This window comes from Catharus ustulatus, chromosome 4, assembly GCF_009819885.2.
Source record: "Catharus ustulatus isolate bCatUst1 chromosome 4, bCatUst1.pri.v2, whole genome shotgun sequence".
In the NCBI taxonomy this organism is placed as follows: domain Eukaryota; kingdom Metazoa; phylum Chordata; class Aves; order Passeriformes; family Turdidae; genus Catharus; species Catharus ustulatus.
Window position 1 is genome coordinate 45,826,401 of NC_046224.1, and position 18,491 is coordinate 45,844,891.

The 18,491-nt window shown below is 41.9% G+C and overlaps 1 protein-coding gene across 3 annotated transcripts in view; it reads left to right on the forward strand.

Moving 5' to 3' along the window:
* Window positions 1-1,840: 1,840 nt before the first annotated feature.
* Window positions 1,841-18,491, forward strand: part of PPP1R12A (protein phosphatase 1 regulatory subunit 12A) — a 115,841-nt gene continuing 99,190 nt past the window's right edge. For all 3 annotated transcript variants that reach the window (XM_033057586.2, XM_033057587.2, XM_033057588.2), the window contains exon 1: window positions 1,841-2,185. In XM_033057586.2, coding sequence (XP_032913477.1) covers window positions 1,949-2,185 — 237 coding nt within the window. In that variant the 5' untranslated portion in view covers window positions 1,841-1,948. The remainder of the gene's footprint in view (window positions 2,186-18,491) is intronic.

The window sequence follows — 18,491 nt, forward strand, 5'->3', positions numbered from 1 at the left end:
CAAGGGAGTTTGCCCACAAGGACAAGACCACAGCAGGAGGCTGGAGTCTGCACAGATTCCTCCTTAGACATGAGTTGGGTGATGCAGCCAAGCTCCCAGCTGGTTAACAGTCCCTGCCATGCTGATGGTACCAGTGCTATGCCAAAGCACAACTAAATCACTTGTGTGAGTAAAAAACATTGCAAAGACTGGTTTTGAATTGTACTCTGCAGTCAGCCATATTTTCAAACCCAGGAGTCTAAAATGTACCCCTGGATAGTCACACAGGCTGCCAACAGTAAGGAATAAATTAGGTGCCAGGTAATCTTTCATCCACCTACTTAGACTGCAAATCTCTCTCTAGCAAATCTTTCATCTTCACTACCACGTTGTCTTTTGTTCTCAATCACATTACGCCTGCAGACTGTCAGTGCATGTATCTCATGTACTGGTATATGAGTAAGTCTGATGGATATTATGCAAATAACTCCAGATGAAAATCTGTTCTGAAAGACATTAAGAACAGCACGTTGCTGCAGGTACCTTGCAACTACTACTTCTTGTGAAATGTCATTGACATCTTTATCAATAAAAATGGAAATAAGAGCCTGAGTTGGCTGCAAGACTGCCCACTGTAAGAAGGAGACATCATAAAAAGCACAAATCATGCAAAATTTGAAGTGCATGAGGTTTGGTGACCCTCTCAAACTATACTTTGTTTCCTATAATTAGTTGAAAATAAACCTTATTTTCCAGTAAATTCAAAACCTCATTTTTTCCCCAGAGATTATTCCATTTAAAGCAAAATACATATTCCTTTTAGCTAAAGAAAACAGGTTGTGCATAGAAAAAACTTTATTATCTGTAATACTCGGTTCCTAGAAGTTGCAACTGTGAACAAAAACATTTTAGTCTTCCTATCTTCAAATACTATGTGGTTTGTAACTACTTGTTTTCTCCCAAGAGAAAGGATGGCTGTGCTACCGCAGGTTTTGACATCATAGAAGTGAACTGTATGTGAAATGGGAAAATAAGCACAGGGCTTTGTCCACTGCCATGTAGAATGATAGAATAATAGAATGGAATGGGGTTGGAATGGATTTTAAAAAATCATCCAATCCCAATCCCCTGCCATGGGCAAAGGCACCTCCCTCTAGACCAGGCTAGTCAAGGCCTTACCAAACTGGTCCTGATCACTGCGGGGCTGGGGCACCCACAAACTCGCTGGGCAACCTGATCCAGTATCTCACCACACTCACAAGAAAGAACTTTTTACAGAAATATCTGGTCTGATTTGTACCCATTACTTCTGGCTCTATCACTTCAGTTTCAGACAAGGAGACCCTCTCCAGCTTCCCTGGAGGCCCCCTAAAGTGTAGAGGCAAATGGGAGCTGGTGCTTTTGTACATCAAGCTGCTCTGATGTGGTCGTATCTAACCTCCCAAAATAAGGGAGCCTCAAGCAAGTTGCTCCGTTTATTTCCTTTTTTCCCGTCAAGTGGCTGCATGTGCCCCGTTTGCAACGCAGACACAAACACCGACGTCGCCGCAGGTGACAGAGGTCTCAGGCCGGGACGCGCAGCGTCTTTAGCGAAGCGGCCCAACGGAGGCGGGGCTGCACTCCCCACTCCCATTCCCAACTCCCCACTCCCACCTCCTAACTCTCCACTCCCACCCCCACCTCCCCATTCCCATTCCCCACTGCCACCTCCCGCCCCGCCCCGCCCCGCCCCGCCCCGCCCCGCCCCGCCCCGCTCGCGCGCTGCCTCCCGCGGCGCTGCCCGCCCCCCGGCAATCTCGCGGGATTATGCTAACGACAGCGCCCCGCCCCGCCCCGCCTCTCCGGCCCCCCCGCCCCTCGCCCTCCCTGGGCGGGTGAGCGCGCGCGGCCGCGGTGCGCTGTGGGATAGTGGCGGTATAAAGTGTACGCTCGGCGCGGCCGTGGCTGAGGGGGCCGGCGCGAGCGGGGCATGAAGATGGCGGACGCCAAGCAGAAGCGGAACGAGCAGCTGAAGCGCTGGATCGGCTCCGAGACCGACCTGGAGCCGCCCGTGGTCAAGCGCAAGAAGACCAAGGTGAAGTTCGACGACGGCGCCGTCTTCTTAGCCGCCTGCTCCAGCGGAGACACGGAGGAGGTGCTGCGGCTGCTGGAGCGGGGCGCCGACATCAACTACGCCAATGTGGACGGGCTCACCGCTCTCCACCAGGTCGGTACTGGGCCGATCGAGGGACCCCTGGCCGGACTGGGGCGGGGGGAGGGCGGCGAGGCCGGCCGAGAGCCCCCCCCGGAGGAGGAGGAAGGGGCCGGAGGCGGCTGCGCTCCCTCCGCTGGGGGGTGTCGGGGCGGGGAGGTGGCGGCAGGGTCAGCCTGGGATCGGCCGCGGGCCGGCGGGGCTGCAGGGGCGGGAGGCTGCGCCCCCTCCCCGCGGGCAGGGCGTCGGAAGGGGCGGATGGGCCTCTCCTCCGGCGGGAAGGAGGTGCTGCTGACCCTCTTTCGTTTTCCCCTCTTGGCAGCGCCTCCTCGGAGGGCCATGGGGAGTGGGCCCTGTCCCGTATGGGCTGAGGGGGCCGGAGGCAGGTGCCCCCCGGCGTGGGAGGGTGACCGCAGGTGAGAGAAGCGGTCTGGCCTCGGGGGGCGCTTCCGCCACTGCCCCTTGCCCGGGATCCCGGTAGTAGTTCCCTGCTTCCCTCGTCTTCCCGGTTCCGCAGTAGTTGAGCCGATTAAAGCCCGCTCGTGTGTGCGGGCGGCCGTGTTGAGACGGATCATCTATTTCTCTCCGGTTTCTAGGGGAAACTGGTGTTTTGTTCATTATATAGAAACGCGTATCAGTAAGGGGCCGCTTGTTTTCGTTAACGATGGCTCCCGCCGCAGTGTGAAAGCTGAACTTCAAGGGGAGCTGTGATCTTAAATTTTTTTCCGTGCGTTGGAAAGTAGTAAAAAACCTAATCCATATCGCTTTGTTCTGGTGTGGGTATGTGGGAGGGGGTCGGTGCCAGGGGAGGTCACTTTCACTTGGGCCATGGGGGGGGAAAAGGACGGGAAACTGACTGTGAAGTTTCCTCAAAATGGATGCTTTGTGCATGTTGAACTTCATAGCAGTCTGATTGGAATCTCAAAACGTTAGCCAAATAAGGAAAGGCTGTGGCAATCCGGAGATAATGCGGGTTTGCCTGAATAGTTTTTTTCTCTAGAAGGCCAAAAGCTTCCACTTAATATTAGATTTGCTAAATATGTGGAAAGCAGAGAAATATCTTTTACAGGCTAGCTTCTCATTCTTAAGTTGAGAAGTTTTTCAGTAGTTTAAAAAAACATCTTGATGGTTATGTGTTATAGGTTGATCAAGTAGAAATCTTTCCAAAACAGTTAGGCGGGGTGGTTTCTTACATTAAAATGAGATGGTGAATTTGTTTTCTCCATCCTATATAGGCTTTTCAAGGATGTGACACTCTAGAAGTACATAAACTGCCTTGCAGAACTGGATAGAATCCACTCTTGGAACATTGAATATAAAATTTTCCGAGTCTTTGCTCTGCTGTGTCTGAGTTGTCACTTGCTCCCCTGTAAAGGGTGTTGGTTTACTTTCAGTTGTGAACTGAACTGGAAGAATGAGTGTGTGTTGTGGTTAAGCCTGTCAGCACGTTACTGCAGCACGGTTACCTGACTGCAAGGCTAGCCTGTCACTTCATTGCAAGGTTTTTTGTATTTATCCTCTTCTAATCAAGTTATGGTCGCTTCATGCTTCCAGGGAGCGCTGTATGAGGAGCCATACCTTAACTGGTTAGATACTTGGGTCTGCAAGTTGCTGTGCTCCAGCCATTGGTAGGGAAGGATGACGTTAAGTTTAACTCTGTTGTTAGAATAAGAGATGGTGTTCTCTCTTTCTGATGGCATTTTCAAAATATCTTTAATACTATATTCAAAAAGTCTTTCATCAGGATAATTCTAAGCGTATTCTCCCCTTTTTTTTTAACATTGTGGTCAGCTTGCAGTTTGGAAGGGCAAAGTCTAAGGGAACAGAGGTAAAGATTTACATTGCTGCTAAAATTCTTGCTCACGTTCCTGCTTCACTCTCCTTTAGTGATACCAAAAGACCTTTTCTGATTTTATGATCCTGAAAGCAAATAAGATCAGTTGTGAAGTTATAATCCTCCTGAGGCAGTACAGTAAGTGAAGGTTACTTGTTGCTATAAAAAAAGGCATAAAATAAATCCCTCCTGCAACCAACTCTGAATGGTTTCACTTCATTATTAACATCAAATCTTATTTTCTTCTAATATTCCGTATAAAAGGTGCAAATCGCACATGATGCAATCTATAACACAAACTAATTTAATAAAATTTGGCTGCAGTATGAATAAAGCTGTATCCGTTCTCAAAGGAAACTCTTCAAAAACTTGTCATTCTTCCTGGCTGTTTTGACTGACTGATGGTAATTGTGTTCAAGTCCATGGTGTGCTTTGCTTTGTGGTTCTTTGGTTGGTTGGGTTTTTTGTTGTTGTTGTCTGTTAGATCCTATGTAGATATTACTGCTTCAGAGGGATAAATTTATCTCAGCAAAGATAAAATTACTGGTACTTTTATGGGTTGTGTCTTTTGTCTTCCATCAATATATTTTTTTCCAGTGATTGAGAGCAAATGTCTATGTCTGAAATAGCGAGAGAATTAAATATTTAATTTAATATGTAGCCTTTGATTTTCCTGCTACGTGTGGCAGTTATAGGAAGAGACTTAAGCTTTATTTTTCACAATTAAGTGGAAGTGCTGAGAGGAAAGTACCATTAATCCTGAAATTCTGGTGAACTTCAGGTCTGGTCTTTAATGGAGCATCAAGCTTTGTTGCTGAAGCCACTAGCTAAGCTTTTCCTTCAAGTGGAATGCCATCACCATTGGAAAGCTGCATGTAGAATTATTTCTCTACATGCACGCAGGAAAGAAAACAATTACTGGACTTGGTAGCTGAGAGGAGGAAGGGGGGAGGATATATATAGGTACTTGCTTCAGCTCTTGACAGTGCCAGTGAGCAGGTTTTGTTTCATACCTGCATGTGCAGAAATGAGTGGATTTGAGTGCATCATGTCTGAGGACAGATGAATTAAGTTCTTTGGTATCTTGCAGAAGAGGAAGAATTGTCATTAGGTGATGGTTGTTATTTATCTATGTAATTTTGAGTTCAAAACTCGCTGTAAGAACTTGTTCTGCACAAGTCCTCAAGTTAGGCCTTCAGCACAAAGGACAAATACTGTTTTTCTATCTATGAGATAAACGTATGCAGTGTAGGATATTGCAGCAGGATAGTGTGTGTTGTGCTGCATAATCTGCATTATATGCATACTGTGTGTATGTATCTCTAAGACCAGAAAACTTCTAAATGAGAACTTGAATTTGCAATCAGATGTCAGTGCCATTATTCTAGTGGAGGTGGAAGTTTTGAATGTTGCACTCCCAGACAGCTGTTATGCAAGATGAGATCTAACTTAAAAGTGCAGCTTTTCTAAGCTACTTTAACAATGGAATGTAAGTCGAACTTGAGAAAAAGAACCCCAAAGGTGAGTTGTGACTTTGCAGGTTATTAGTGTCTCCAGAGTGGGGGGTAGAAGTAGCATATTCTGAAATAATCTTAAGGAGGCTATATAATATTTTCAATTAAACTTGATCTGTTCTTAGGCAGACATATTTCTTCAGAGTGGGATTTAGTTCTCTCATCCTGAAAACTTAACACCTGTTGTTCCTCAGAATTTGGTTTCTCTTCTGCTTTCCTTCACTTTCATGAAAGAGGATTTAGTTCATTAGCTCTGACTGGAATTTATTGCTTAAATGTCTGAAAGTAGTTAGTCTAGAAGTTACATAGAACTTTGCACAGGAAAGTGGAGCCCACCATTTCTGGACAGCACCATGGAGAGGCTGCATGTAATGGGGAGGGATCATGATGTGGCCAGTTTCCTGGAAGACTGCATTTCCTGTGCGCATTGTTCTCCTGGGAATATTGGATGTGCAGAGTGGAGTACCTGCACACACTTCAGCACTGGCTGAGATTAGTGGTCAGGTACCACAATTTATGCAGCCTGCTTTTTGACTAACCTTTTTCTTTGAGGCTGCTCAGACTTAGAAAATGGTAACCTTGTCTTTGGCCTCATTCTCTCTGGGTGAGGAAGATGAGTGCTGTAACCTCATTCCACCACACAGCATGAAAAGAACATGTCCTGCTGTGCTAATCTTACCTGTTCTAGTGAGGGTACTGCTTTTGAGGTAAGATAAGGGAAATTGTCTTGGCTCTTTGTGTATGGGGATCATTATGCACCTACAAGGGGTGTTGTTGGTGAAGGCCCCTACTCCTTGGTGAAGGATTTGTGTCATCTTTTTTTGTCCGTGACAACTACAATTTAATTAAGCAAAATTCCTTGAAAACTATCTATCTCTCTTAAATAGTGGTTTTTCTGCAATTCTTTAGGTTCTCAATTGAATGTGAAGGTGAGACTATTGTACCAAGATTATAGTTTACGTACTAATTTTCAGATGGAATAGTATGCAGTGTTAAATAGAAATTCTGATTTGTAGGGCTCTGCTGTGTTTATCCCTGAATACTAATTAAGATAGTGTGTTTCACAGAATGCTTGCTTACTCTTAATGGGTAAGGACAGTTATTGCTGTCTTAATATTCCCTTTGGGTTCTGTGAGATTTATTTCTTAGATAAGAACTACCTTCCTTTGCAGGAGTTTTTGCAACTGTTTATGTGAAAAGTTCTGTCAGGGCTTCTGGTGGAATATTCTTAGTATCTGATATGGTAAGGAGTATGGATACCTTTGGCACCGGTTCCATCCTTGTTAGGACACCCTTTGAAACTGCAACCAGTGATGCAAAAGAGACTTAAAAATCTACCAGCACTGGATCCCATTGCCTTAGAACTTGATAGAGGGCATTATGGCTGCACTGTCTGGATTCCTTCTGATGAGTGATAACACAGGTCATGTATTTGTGCTGGGGCTGCAGCACATGCAGCCCTTCAAGATGTAAGAGCAAAGATCTGGTTGCCAGAGTCTTAAATCTCTAGAATGTTACTCTAGGATACTAGATAGCTCGAAGCTATTCTAGTAACCTCCTGCCTATGACTTCTACCATTACTCTTTTGGAGAATGAAAATACTAGTGCATGTGGTGAACTTTAACTTCTCAGAACTGTTGAGTAGGAGGATTTAGTTTTATACAGAAAGGATCGTACTCAATTACGAAACTGATGTAAAAGTCTCACCAACCTACTTATCACCAAACCTCCTAATGCTCTCATTGTGCATTAGGAGAATTTTAGAGCAATTTTCTCAGCTTGTTTTATTATTCTTTTATCGTGACTTCTTTTTTTTTCCCCTATTTATCTGTGCAACAAAGCACAGAGAAAATGAGTCCAGAAATAAATGTAATGTTGACTTCACTCAGTGATCAGACTACAGAGGCATATTTGTTTAAATTCTCTTTTGTAATTGGTTCTTGTGTGGGTTACAGATCTTTCTCTCTGTAGTTACAGTAGCTAGGTTCAGATGGTACAGTAAGTACTTGTTAACATCCTACTGATATTGTCATCTAAGATTTTTAAGTAGTTTTTTTTTTTTTTTACTCTTTGAAATGGAGGCAATAAGAGGGGGAAAAGAAATTTTCATAATGTATTGTGAGTATAATAGTGGAAATTTAATTACTGTATTCAAAAAATTGTGTTCTCCTTGGTCTTTTATGAAAGAAATGACTAACAATCTCTTCACCTTTTTAGGTTTGTTTTTGAGTGGTTCGTCAAGTCTGAATCTGGGATTTCTATGTGTTTTCATTGCTATGGACATTTCTTGTGCACAAACAGAATAACCCAAGTGAATTCTAGCATATAGAAATTACTTAAAGTATTTAAAGCCACTTTTCATTTTAGTGTTACTGACAGGTTTCTTAAACTTTCTAGTCATGGAGAAAAAGTTCTGCATTCCAGTGTAAGGATGAATTCAGCTGGTAGGGCTTTAGTATTTACTGAAGCTAGTGTTCGGGGACAATTTCTGCTGGTCTCTAGATACGAATTTCACTGTAGCGTTAATGCTGCTTTTGCAGTACAGCTTTGTCTGTGGTTTTTTATGTGTTCTAGTCTATTTTTGGTATTGTTAGAACACTTTCTCATGATAAGTAATCAAAAAGCACCTTGAAAGAGTAGATGAGATGTGCTTTTGTATGTATGAATGAAATTGACATGAACACACTTGATTTAAGGCCTTTATGATTTTGACATTGTAGTAGCAAGAATGCTGTTTTACCAAATTATTGATTTCAGTTGTTAACTAAATCTGAGGCTAGGAAACAGAAGCAGTCATTATAAATCACTAGTAGATATACCACTCTGGAGGGATCTGTATTCCAAGCTTAACAATATATGCTACATTTTAGTTGGAACAGATGGTTTGACAGGCTCTTGTCCAGTTCTTTATTTGTTTATCCCTTTGCTCATGCTCTCAGTTGCTCCCTTTCTCAAAGTTATTACTTAGGCTAGTAAGACACTTAGTGCAATCCTCTCAAAAACTGAGAGCCCAGCAAACTGGTAGTCTATCTCGGTGTAATTGTGTTTCCTGAGGCTGAGCTCACGCCATATGAAACTGAGGAACATGCATGTGTTGTAGCAAATACTGATATTTCATCCAAGGATATGTTAAGATGGGTTAGATTTAGATGAACTGATATACTCTGAAAGCAATGTGGAGGTAGTTTTAAACAACTGTAGCATGAGTACACCTTTTTGGGATTCTTGCAACCAAGAAACTGTAAATTGCATCTTATTATTACTATATTGTAGTATAAGTGTAGAACATACTAAGTAAGACGTGCAGCATATCAGGACACTTGCCAAACAAATAACTTGTCAGTGCTCAACAGTGTATTTTTCTGCACTGATCTTGACAGCCGTAAAATGCAAACTGGAATGCAGCTGTAAGGCAACGGAGCCACCCCTAAGCTGGTCAGACTCTGATGCTGCTGGATGGGTGGAGACATTCCAAGCTCTTTTACTTTCCTATATGCATTCCTGAAATGACAGTCAATGGAAATCGTGGCATAAGAGGAGCAGCATTCCTCAGCTGTTTCCTTTCTAGTAGTTTCAAGTCTGTAAGATAAGAATACAAGAAGGCAAAAGCTGATTATGGTACTTGGGGGGGCCCGGGCATTGTTGAATTTTTATTTTTTTTTTGGTCATTGTTTCGACAAGACCTGTACCCAGCTCTTGTGTTTCAGTTACTGAGCACAGTGAATCAGCCACTGTGCTTATCCTGGAAACACTGAGTCTTCCCGGCTCATTGACAAAACCAAAATTAGAGCAATATGATGAAGTCTTTGAACAAGACTGTTTCCCGTTTACGCCTGAATGGTGTTAGCACTTATCCCGTTAATAATATATTTGTTATGCTAACAGCTTCTAAAGGTCTGTTAGACAGAGTGAACTGTGGAATTGGCTTTAAGAAGAGGGTGAAGCCCCTGAGAATAGAATGTAACCTCATTTTGGGCCTATACACAGAAGTAGGTTTATCTTCAAGTTGGTAAATAAATAGTTCCTTTATTACTGTAGTTTCTGAATGCTTAAATTGGGTCTATAACTAGCACATGACCATTGACTCTGGTACTAAATTATCGGTAAGCTATGGTTGTTAGAAATGGTTCTAGTCCTAAAGCATTCAACTGATATTTTTATAGTTATAATTTTTTATAATTTTATAATTATTTTTAGTTCAGTCTGAAATATACTTTGATTTTTTTTCCCGTGTTGTGATTGTAGTTCAGGGTCTTGAGTTGGAACTGTGACAGCTTGCTTTGAGGCTGGTTAGCCAGCCAGTGGTGATTATTATACACGTTTTAGTTCTGGGGTGATTATTTCGTTTTGGAGTTTGTTTTACCACCCTGACTGTGAAGCTTGAAAAGTAAACAGGAGTCTTTTTTTTTTTATATATGTATAGCTATACTTCTTGAGTATTTGAGGTTTCTTGTACATCAGGGAATTACTTGCAAGTGTTACCTCTGTGTTGTGGATCTGTGTGTGTGTATATATACGTATGTATTTGTCTTTTTTTTTTCAGTTTCCTAGGGGTTTTTTTTTTTTGTTGTTCTTTCACAGAAGGAGTGAGATGAATGTTAACATGAAACCTGTTTGTTATAGGATGAACTTACCTTATCAGGTTCCTTAGAATTTCACACTTGAAGCAAGTATTTGTCTAAGGCAAAATAGCAACATCTTCATCTGGTAACCAAGGTGAACATGTCTGACAAGCATGTACTCTGTGTGTGTGTGGTCAGTGCTGCCTTCTAAAACGGTTAACTTAGATGAAGCTTTCACTGAAGAGCTGCATTCCTCTGTCAGAGCCGGGATCCTTGTGGGCCTCTTTCGAAACTGGAATACCATCTCAGACTTATGGCTTTGGAACTTGCAGCTTACAAATATCCTGAAATTTGCTTTAGTGTTCTTGACTGACAACCTATGCTTTTCTTGCTGAAGTGGAAATGTTGTTATTTTAAGGCTGCAGAGCACGTTGTCCCAAGTTTTAAGGAAGGTGTTGATGCTTGCAGTGTGTTTGCAAATAGATGCAATTATACTTGAATAAGTAGGCTTAATTAAGTGAATAATTTTATCAAAATAAATATGCTTTCCAAAAGCGTGCTCCCCATCCCTGAGATGAAACAATATGAAACCACTTGTACTATTTCCTCAATTAGTGTGAATTATGACTACCAATCCCATATTCTAGAAAATAAGTAACCCTGCTTATTGTTGCAGCATTGATATTTTTTATTTATATTTTTATGAAAAGTCAATGGTATTAAACTTTTTTTGCTAATCTGTTATTTGGAAATGTTTTTAAACATGGTGCTTTGGTTGCTGAACCTGCTGAAAATTTGGGCAAAATGAATTACCTTAGGTTTTATCCAAAACGAAGACTGAAAATGGGGGTGCCGACATTTTGTCTGTGGGCCAAATGTGGACTCCTGATAAATAATAGTATCCTTTCTGTCCAGTCATATAAAACAATGTCTTTCGAAAGCTTGCCAAACTTAACAATTTCCTACTTTTATTCAGCTACTGTAGCAAATTGAATTATTTTAGGTCCTGTTTTTTATGAGGTGCCTGCAGGTCATCTCCTCAGTAGAAAATGAAAGTTTAGTGCTTACCTCTGAAAGGAGAATTTTTGTGTAATGTCAGTTTCTTGGTTTCTGAGTATAACAGAGCAGAGAGGTGAGTTCTGCTAGCACTGGGACTGTCAGTGGGTTTTTGTTTATGAACCTCTCTGGACATGGCTTTCTGGTCACTCATTGTCTACTTCCTTGCAGACAGCCTAGCCAAATACTTGGCACTGGTCTCTCTATAACTGTGTTTAATAGTGGTAGTGAATACTAATGCTTGTATGTTGCAGTGTTTATCAGGTATTTGTACACTTAGAAAGAGAAACAGCTTTCCTGCATCTCTGCAGAGGAGTAACTTAACAGGTCTAGTGTCTATTGTACTTAACATTTCTAATAGACTTATTAAATATTGAAGGTGAGCTTTGGACAGATCTATCAAACGTGATTCCTAAGAAAGATCATGAAGTTACTGTAGTAACAAGTTTTATCTCTAACTCTAGGTAAATACAGTAGTGGCGATTTAAAAACTACAATTTTTAAGGAAAATAGGGAACAATTTGGTGGGAATGACAGAAGATACATTATGTATTTTATAAAGTGTTTTACCAGTTACCCATGTGGGATCTGGAGATAGGAGAACTCTTTCTCAATTGTTTTCTCAGCAATTGAAGAGGTTACTGTATTCTGTAATAGTAGAAAACCTGTCAGTTGTAATGATAGCAAATAGCACTTGCAGGCTCAAGTAGCTGTTAGGATGTGACTGCTGGAGATAAGCACTATTAGAATTTTTTGCGAAGAAGCCTAAGTTTTGAGAATTGCTGTACCTATGAACAAAGTGTCAAAGCTTTCAGGAGCCTTTTTGTTAGCAGGTTCTATGGCACAAGGAACATGGAAACAGGAGTTTTTCTGGATGTGGATGGAGCAGTTCCCAAGAGAAGATGAACAGCTTCAGTTTGGCTTTCAAAAACTTTACAAAAGCCAGGAAAGCCTACTAAAACAAAATGCACGATTATTAAGATGGTGTATTTCAAAAGCTGTTGTTGCAATTATGGTTTGGCATCCTTTTTTAGAATAAGACACCTGCCATGTCAGGTGCATATGCTGGATTAAAACATAAAACCAAGAAAGTCCTGGCATAGAAAAGCTTGCATAATAGTAGTCCTATTAAAAATACTTTTCCTTTTAAGTTTGTTTTTAGGGTTTTTGTGTTGGTTTTCTTGTGTGTGTAATGGGATTTTTTTTGTTTCCAAAACACAGCATATAAATAAAAGCATGACTTAAAGTTTAGTGATGGCAAGCAAACTGTGGGGATTCGAATAAAAGACCAAATAGCACTTAAAAGTAATTTTCTATTAAGAAACCTTGGCATCAGAACCATATCATCTTCAGTGACATAATTTATCAACTACACAGAGATTTGCCTGAAGTATTTGCTTTAAGATCTGGTGTGTAATTTCCCCTTTCTGGGAGAGCCTCCAAGGGTTTTGCTTCTCAATAGCCGATTACTTGTGCATATTGTAACAAGTACTTTGTCTTTTCAAGACAAGCTCTTATGACAACATTTGAAAGACTGTTCCTTAAATTTTTTGTAGAATTTTGAGCCCTTTTAATTTCTTCTCTGTAATTGTCTAATTTTATTTTATATTGCCAAGTTAAATGACATAAATATGTGAGAATTTTCTTTGTGCTTTTTTCCCCTGTTCATTTTACTGTGTTGTGTTTTGCTGCTGATAATGTATTTGGTAACATGCTTTGAATTCTGTTAATACATGAAGAGTGCTTATGCAGAATTTAAACAATTAACTGCTTAAGTCAACTAATTTCACGATTATAAACCTCACTTCCAGGTACCAGCAACTTTTCGTTCTTTGTCCATACATAAGCCGCACCTGATTATAAGCCACACATTACAATATAGAGTGTGATAAAAGGTATCTATTCTATCACCATCTGTTGAGGGTGGGGGCAGTGATCCTTATCTCTGTGGGAGATATTCTGCTAATGGGCCATCCATTGAAACCAGGCAGAGCATTGTTCTTTATCTTTTCACAACCCATCCTTCCCCCAGTCAGTCATTTTCTGCTAATGGCCCATTGAGTCCCACTGTGTGACTGACAAAATTACTGCATCCCATTGGAAGTTGCTCCAGCCAGGGGGAAGAACCCAACATTTCTTACCAAAATAAAAACAAGAGGTTTTGGGACACTAAGGCAGCCCCTTTCTCCACTGGACTCCAGAGGAAAACCAGATTTCTCCACATCACCACTGGACCTCTGGAGGGAAACTGCACCTTCGACAGGAGCACTGCTTCAACTGAATCACATCTGTCACTGCAGGAGGATGCAGCCACCATTTAATGGGACTGCTACCAACACCCTGCCTGACGGGGTGTCAGGTTGTACTCTGACTTTGTCAGGGTTTGGAGTTTGTTTCTTTGTAGTACTGTATTTCTATTTTAATTTCCCTAGTAAAGAACTGTTATTCCTAATTCCCATATTTTTACCTGAAAGCCCCTTGATTTCAAAATTATAATAATTTGGAGGGAGGGGGTTTACATTCTCCATTTCAAAGAGAAGCTCCTACCTTTCTCAGCAGACACCTGTCCTCCAAACTAAAACAGCAACTTTTTGTTCTTTGTCCATATATAAGCCGCACCTGATTATAAGCCGCACTTTGGGTTCGGACCAAAATTTTAGTCAAAATGGTGCGGCTTATTGTGAATGTACTGTACTTGGGTTTTAAACTTTAAGTCAGAACCTTCACTTTTTAAAACAAATATTTTAAAACCTGGCTTCAGCTGTTCTACAGTTGAGCTCATGATAGGCTGTAAAGCTGAGGAGTGTCACTTAAGTAGGAGTGACATCACTAAATTTATCAATATACTTCTGTACTTATCTTTTGGTAGCAGTGATTCATGAGACCCATATTGTACCGTACAGTTTCATAAGTTTCTCTGTTTCTCTTTTTAAGAAGTTTCATGACCTAGATGAAGGTGGGCATTGGCAAACAGGGTAAAAAATAATCTTCTGATCCTAAGTTAGAGTAGTGACAGAGGTAGGAATTTTTTAATCCAGGTAAATCCTTTCTCCTCTTCTGTCCTCCTGTCTCCTTCCTCTATTCATTTTACAGAAACTGGATTTTTGACAGTCAAATCCATCTACCTTGTAGCTTTTAATAAATAAGCAGCACTGGCTGGTTATTGGTGCTTCTACAATTATAAAAGCAGTCTCCAAATTCAAGTTTTAATCTGTAGAGACCTTAACAAGGTGCTGGTGTTTATAGAAACCTAGCATGTGCCCTACTTTGATTTCTTTCTCCCAGAAAGATCTGATGAGGGTTGGTTCCTTTAGTACTATTAGCAACCATTGAGGCACATGATCTTTGCATGTCTACTTTTCCTCCTCCTTGTTAGGATACCTAAGATGACTCCATACCCCCAAACCCATGACTGCATTATCAATTTCCCCCTCTGGGATGTTTTTGCTTAATGCAAGGAATTGTTCCTGTAAAGCCAAATATGTAAACCAAAGATTTCCATATACTTCGGCTCTTGTCAGCCTCAGAGTGTAGATTGTGAAATGTTTCTGGCACTTCTGGTGACTTGATTCACTGAGAATTACTCTGTTGTGGTATTTACCTCCCTAATCCCAATTATTTTTCATATAATCATAGAATGTTAAGGATTGGATTAGATGATCTTTAAGGTCCCTTCCCAACTAAACCTCTGCCAGGGGCAGTGACACCTCCTGCTAGATCAGGTTGGTCAAGGCCTTACTAAAACTGGCTTTGAACACTTTCAGGGCTGGGTCATCCACATCCTCCCTGGGCAGCCTGTTCCAGTGTCTCACCACACTCACAGTAAAAAAAATTCTTTCAACATCTAGTATAAATTTCCCCTCTTTCTGTTTGTACCCCTTACTCCTGGTTCTCTCACTGCAGTTCCTGACAAAAAGTCCTTCTCCAGCTTCCTGGTAGGCCCTCTTCAGGTACTCGAAGATTGCTGTGAGGTCTCCATGCAGCATTTTCTTCACATACTGAACGACCCTGATTCTCTCAGCCTGGCTCTGCAGGGGAGCAGAGCCACCTCTGCAGGGTGCTCCAGTCCTCTTAACTTCATGGCCCTCCTGTACACCCCACTCCAAGTGTGGTTTCACAAGAGCAGAGGAGGCAGGGAGAATCTTCTCCCTTGACCTGCTGGCTACACTCCTTTTGACACAGCCCAGGGTATGGTTTGACTTCTGGGCTGAGATTGTGTGCTAACAGCTCCTATTGAGTTTTTCATCAAACATCACCCCCAATTCCTTTTCTGTAGAGCTGCTCTCAATCATCTCTCTGCCCAACCTATAGGTGTGTCAGGGTGAAGTCCAGTTTTAGTAATGCTCTGGCTTTAGAAATTGTGTTTGAGAATATTTCTTAAAGTTTTAGGTTAAGGTGCAAATAGTACATCCAGTTTAGGCTCAGTGGCGGGGGGATGGTTTCTACAGTCTCCTTGCTTTCTGCATGTAGGACTTAAAGTTCTAGACAAATGCAGTGGCTTGAATTTTATCAGTTGGTGGAGCCTGACTCTATGGTAACAGATGTTTGGAAAGAAGTTATTAACCACTGTAGTCACTATTACAGAAGGTTGTTGATTTCTTAGAGGATAAATGATTCCTTCCTTACCCGAAACACTGTATTCATACCACAGCAATACTATTGCCAGTTTAGCCAGAATGAGGAGAAGGAAGTTCTTCCTAATGCAAGATCACAGAATCAACTAGGTTGGAAAAGACCTTTGAGGTCCAGTCCAACCTATGACCTTAAACCACCTTGTCAGCTAGACCATGGTACTAAGTTCCACATCCAGTCTTTCATTAAACACCTCTGGGGAGGGTGAGTCCACCATGTCCCTGGGCAAACCATTCCAGTGACCCTTTCCGTGGGGAATTTCTGCTTAATGTCCAACCTAAACCTCTGCTGGCATGGCCTCAGTCTATGTGCTCTTGTCCTATAGCTTGTTATCTGGGAGAAGAGATTGATCCCCACCTGGCTACAGCCTCCCTTCAGGGAGATTTAGAGAGTGAAAGGGTCCCCCTGAGCCTTTTCTCCAGGCTAAATATCCCCTGCTCCTTCAGCTGCTCCTCACTGGACTGGTGTTCCACAGCCTTCACCAGCCTTGTTGCCCTGCTCTGGACATGCTCCAGCATCTCAGCATCCTTCCTGAAGTGGGGAGGCGAGCATGGGACACAGCACTCAAGGTGCAGCCTCAGCAGTGCTGAGTACCAGAGGAGAATCACTGCCCTGGTCCTGCTGGCCTCACTATTTTGGATACAGGCCAGGATGCCATTGGCCTCTTGGCCACCTGGCCACGCTGCTGGCTCATGTTCAGCTGTTAATCAGTACCCCCAGGTCTCTGTCCAACCACGCTGGCCTCAGCCTCTAGTGCTGCATGGGGTTGTTGTGGCCAAAGTACAGGACCCAGCACTTGGTCTTGTTGAAACTCTTATTATTGGATTCAGCCCATGGATCCAGCCTGTCCAGGGCCTTCTGCAGAGCCCTCCTACCCTCCAGCAGATCAACACGCACACCCAACTTCGTGTTGGCTGTGAATTTCCTAATGGTCGGCGCAAGCTCCTCATCCCAATCATCAGTAAAGACATTAAACAGGCCCAAAGCTGGTCTGTGGGGGATGTCATCAGGGACCATCCACCAACTGGATGCGGTACCATTCACCACCACTCCTCGGGCCCAACCATCCAGGCAGTTCTTAACCCAGTAAAGGGTGCACTTGTCCAGGCCGTGAGCTGACAGCTTTTCCAGGACTATGGTATGGGAGACGGTGTCAAAGACTGATGAGTAGCAGAGTGATGAAGTCTTCTGGAAACTAGGGAAGAGTAATGTGTCTGCCCCATTCTGTGAAAGGGGGCTGGAGGGAATGAGAGTAAGCTTTAATTAGAAAATGATACTGGGCACAGTGTCTAAACTGAAATGTACAACAGGGCTGTAATATACGGACTAAATGGACTGGTCTGTCATGGTAAGAGACTCCTCCCTTTAAGCAGCAAGGGGTGAGTTTCTACAGTTGAGTCAGTGTTGTGGCTACTTTGCTGTCTTGGATTTGAATGTGTTACTCTGAGGCTTCTATAATGTGAGACCTTTGATTTGCCATCAAGTTTATCCCTTTGTCTCTGTCAAGGGTAATGTCAAGAAAACCAAGAATCAAAGGGAAGTGCTGCATCTCATTGAAATACTACAAAAGTCCAATTGAACTGGTTGTGGTCCAATGTGCTGTAGGACTTTCAGTATTGAGGAAAGCTTATTCTAAATGTCTTGCTGAAGATGCTATAGTTACAAGCAGTTGTGGTCAAGAAAAGTTGCATTTTTGCAACAGGAGTAAGTATTTTTATCGGTGAGTTATCGATATATCAGAAGGTTATAGATTACAGCAAACTCATAATGGTTGTTTGTTTACTTAGCTTTATAAGTATTTGGAAATTTGACTTTTGCATGTATTTCTCTTAAACAGCTTTTCCTTTCTACCCCAAAGAGGGGCAGTCTGTTTTATTAAAACAGGCTGCTGTGATGGCTATGGTCTAAGTAGATATACTTTTCTCCCCTCCCACTTCAAGTGTAAGTTATATTTTATGGTTAATAATTCTTAACATTGAGTGGCTTTTCTTTGCATCTATTAAGAGGTGTTTTCATGTCATATAGTTTTTATTGTCTCTTGTGATGTCCTCTGTGTTCATGGTTGAATAGACAGGTGTGCTCTAGAACCTTCATATGTAATGATGGAATTAATCTGTGATATCACCATATCTTCAAACTGTTTTTACTAGAGTTTACAGTTACTGTATGGGTAAAACAGGTGCTTAGCTGATTGACAGTGCTCTTCAGCCATAAAATAATGAGCTAAAGTGTTGGCTTTAAATACCTGAATCCTTGATGCAATAAACTTTTGCAGCATTCTTTTTGAGCTTGGGAATTGAAGGCCAATGTCAGTAATTGTTTTTTTTAGAAGATTGTTCAAATAGACAAGCTTTAACTTTCAAGTCTCTAGTGTTAGTGTTGGGTTTCACCTGTGATTTCAATACATGTGTCACATAGAATTGAGTAATTCTGAGTTTTCTATATTGCCATAATTCTTTCCTGTATTTTGTCAGTAGTTGTAGCAACTTATACTTCCACTAAGCACCATAAATCACTAATCTTTTTTTTCTCTGAGTTCTTGCAAAGGACTGTAGGGAAGGAGAAAAACGGATGTTCTGTTTTTGTTGATTGGTAAATATACGAGGTGTACATGCTGCTGAATTTGGCGATAGAGACATCTTTGAACACACAAAGCCAAAATCCTGGCTCTCCATCACTGTCATAGGGGATTATTTAATTTGTAATTTCATCCAGCATTTGAG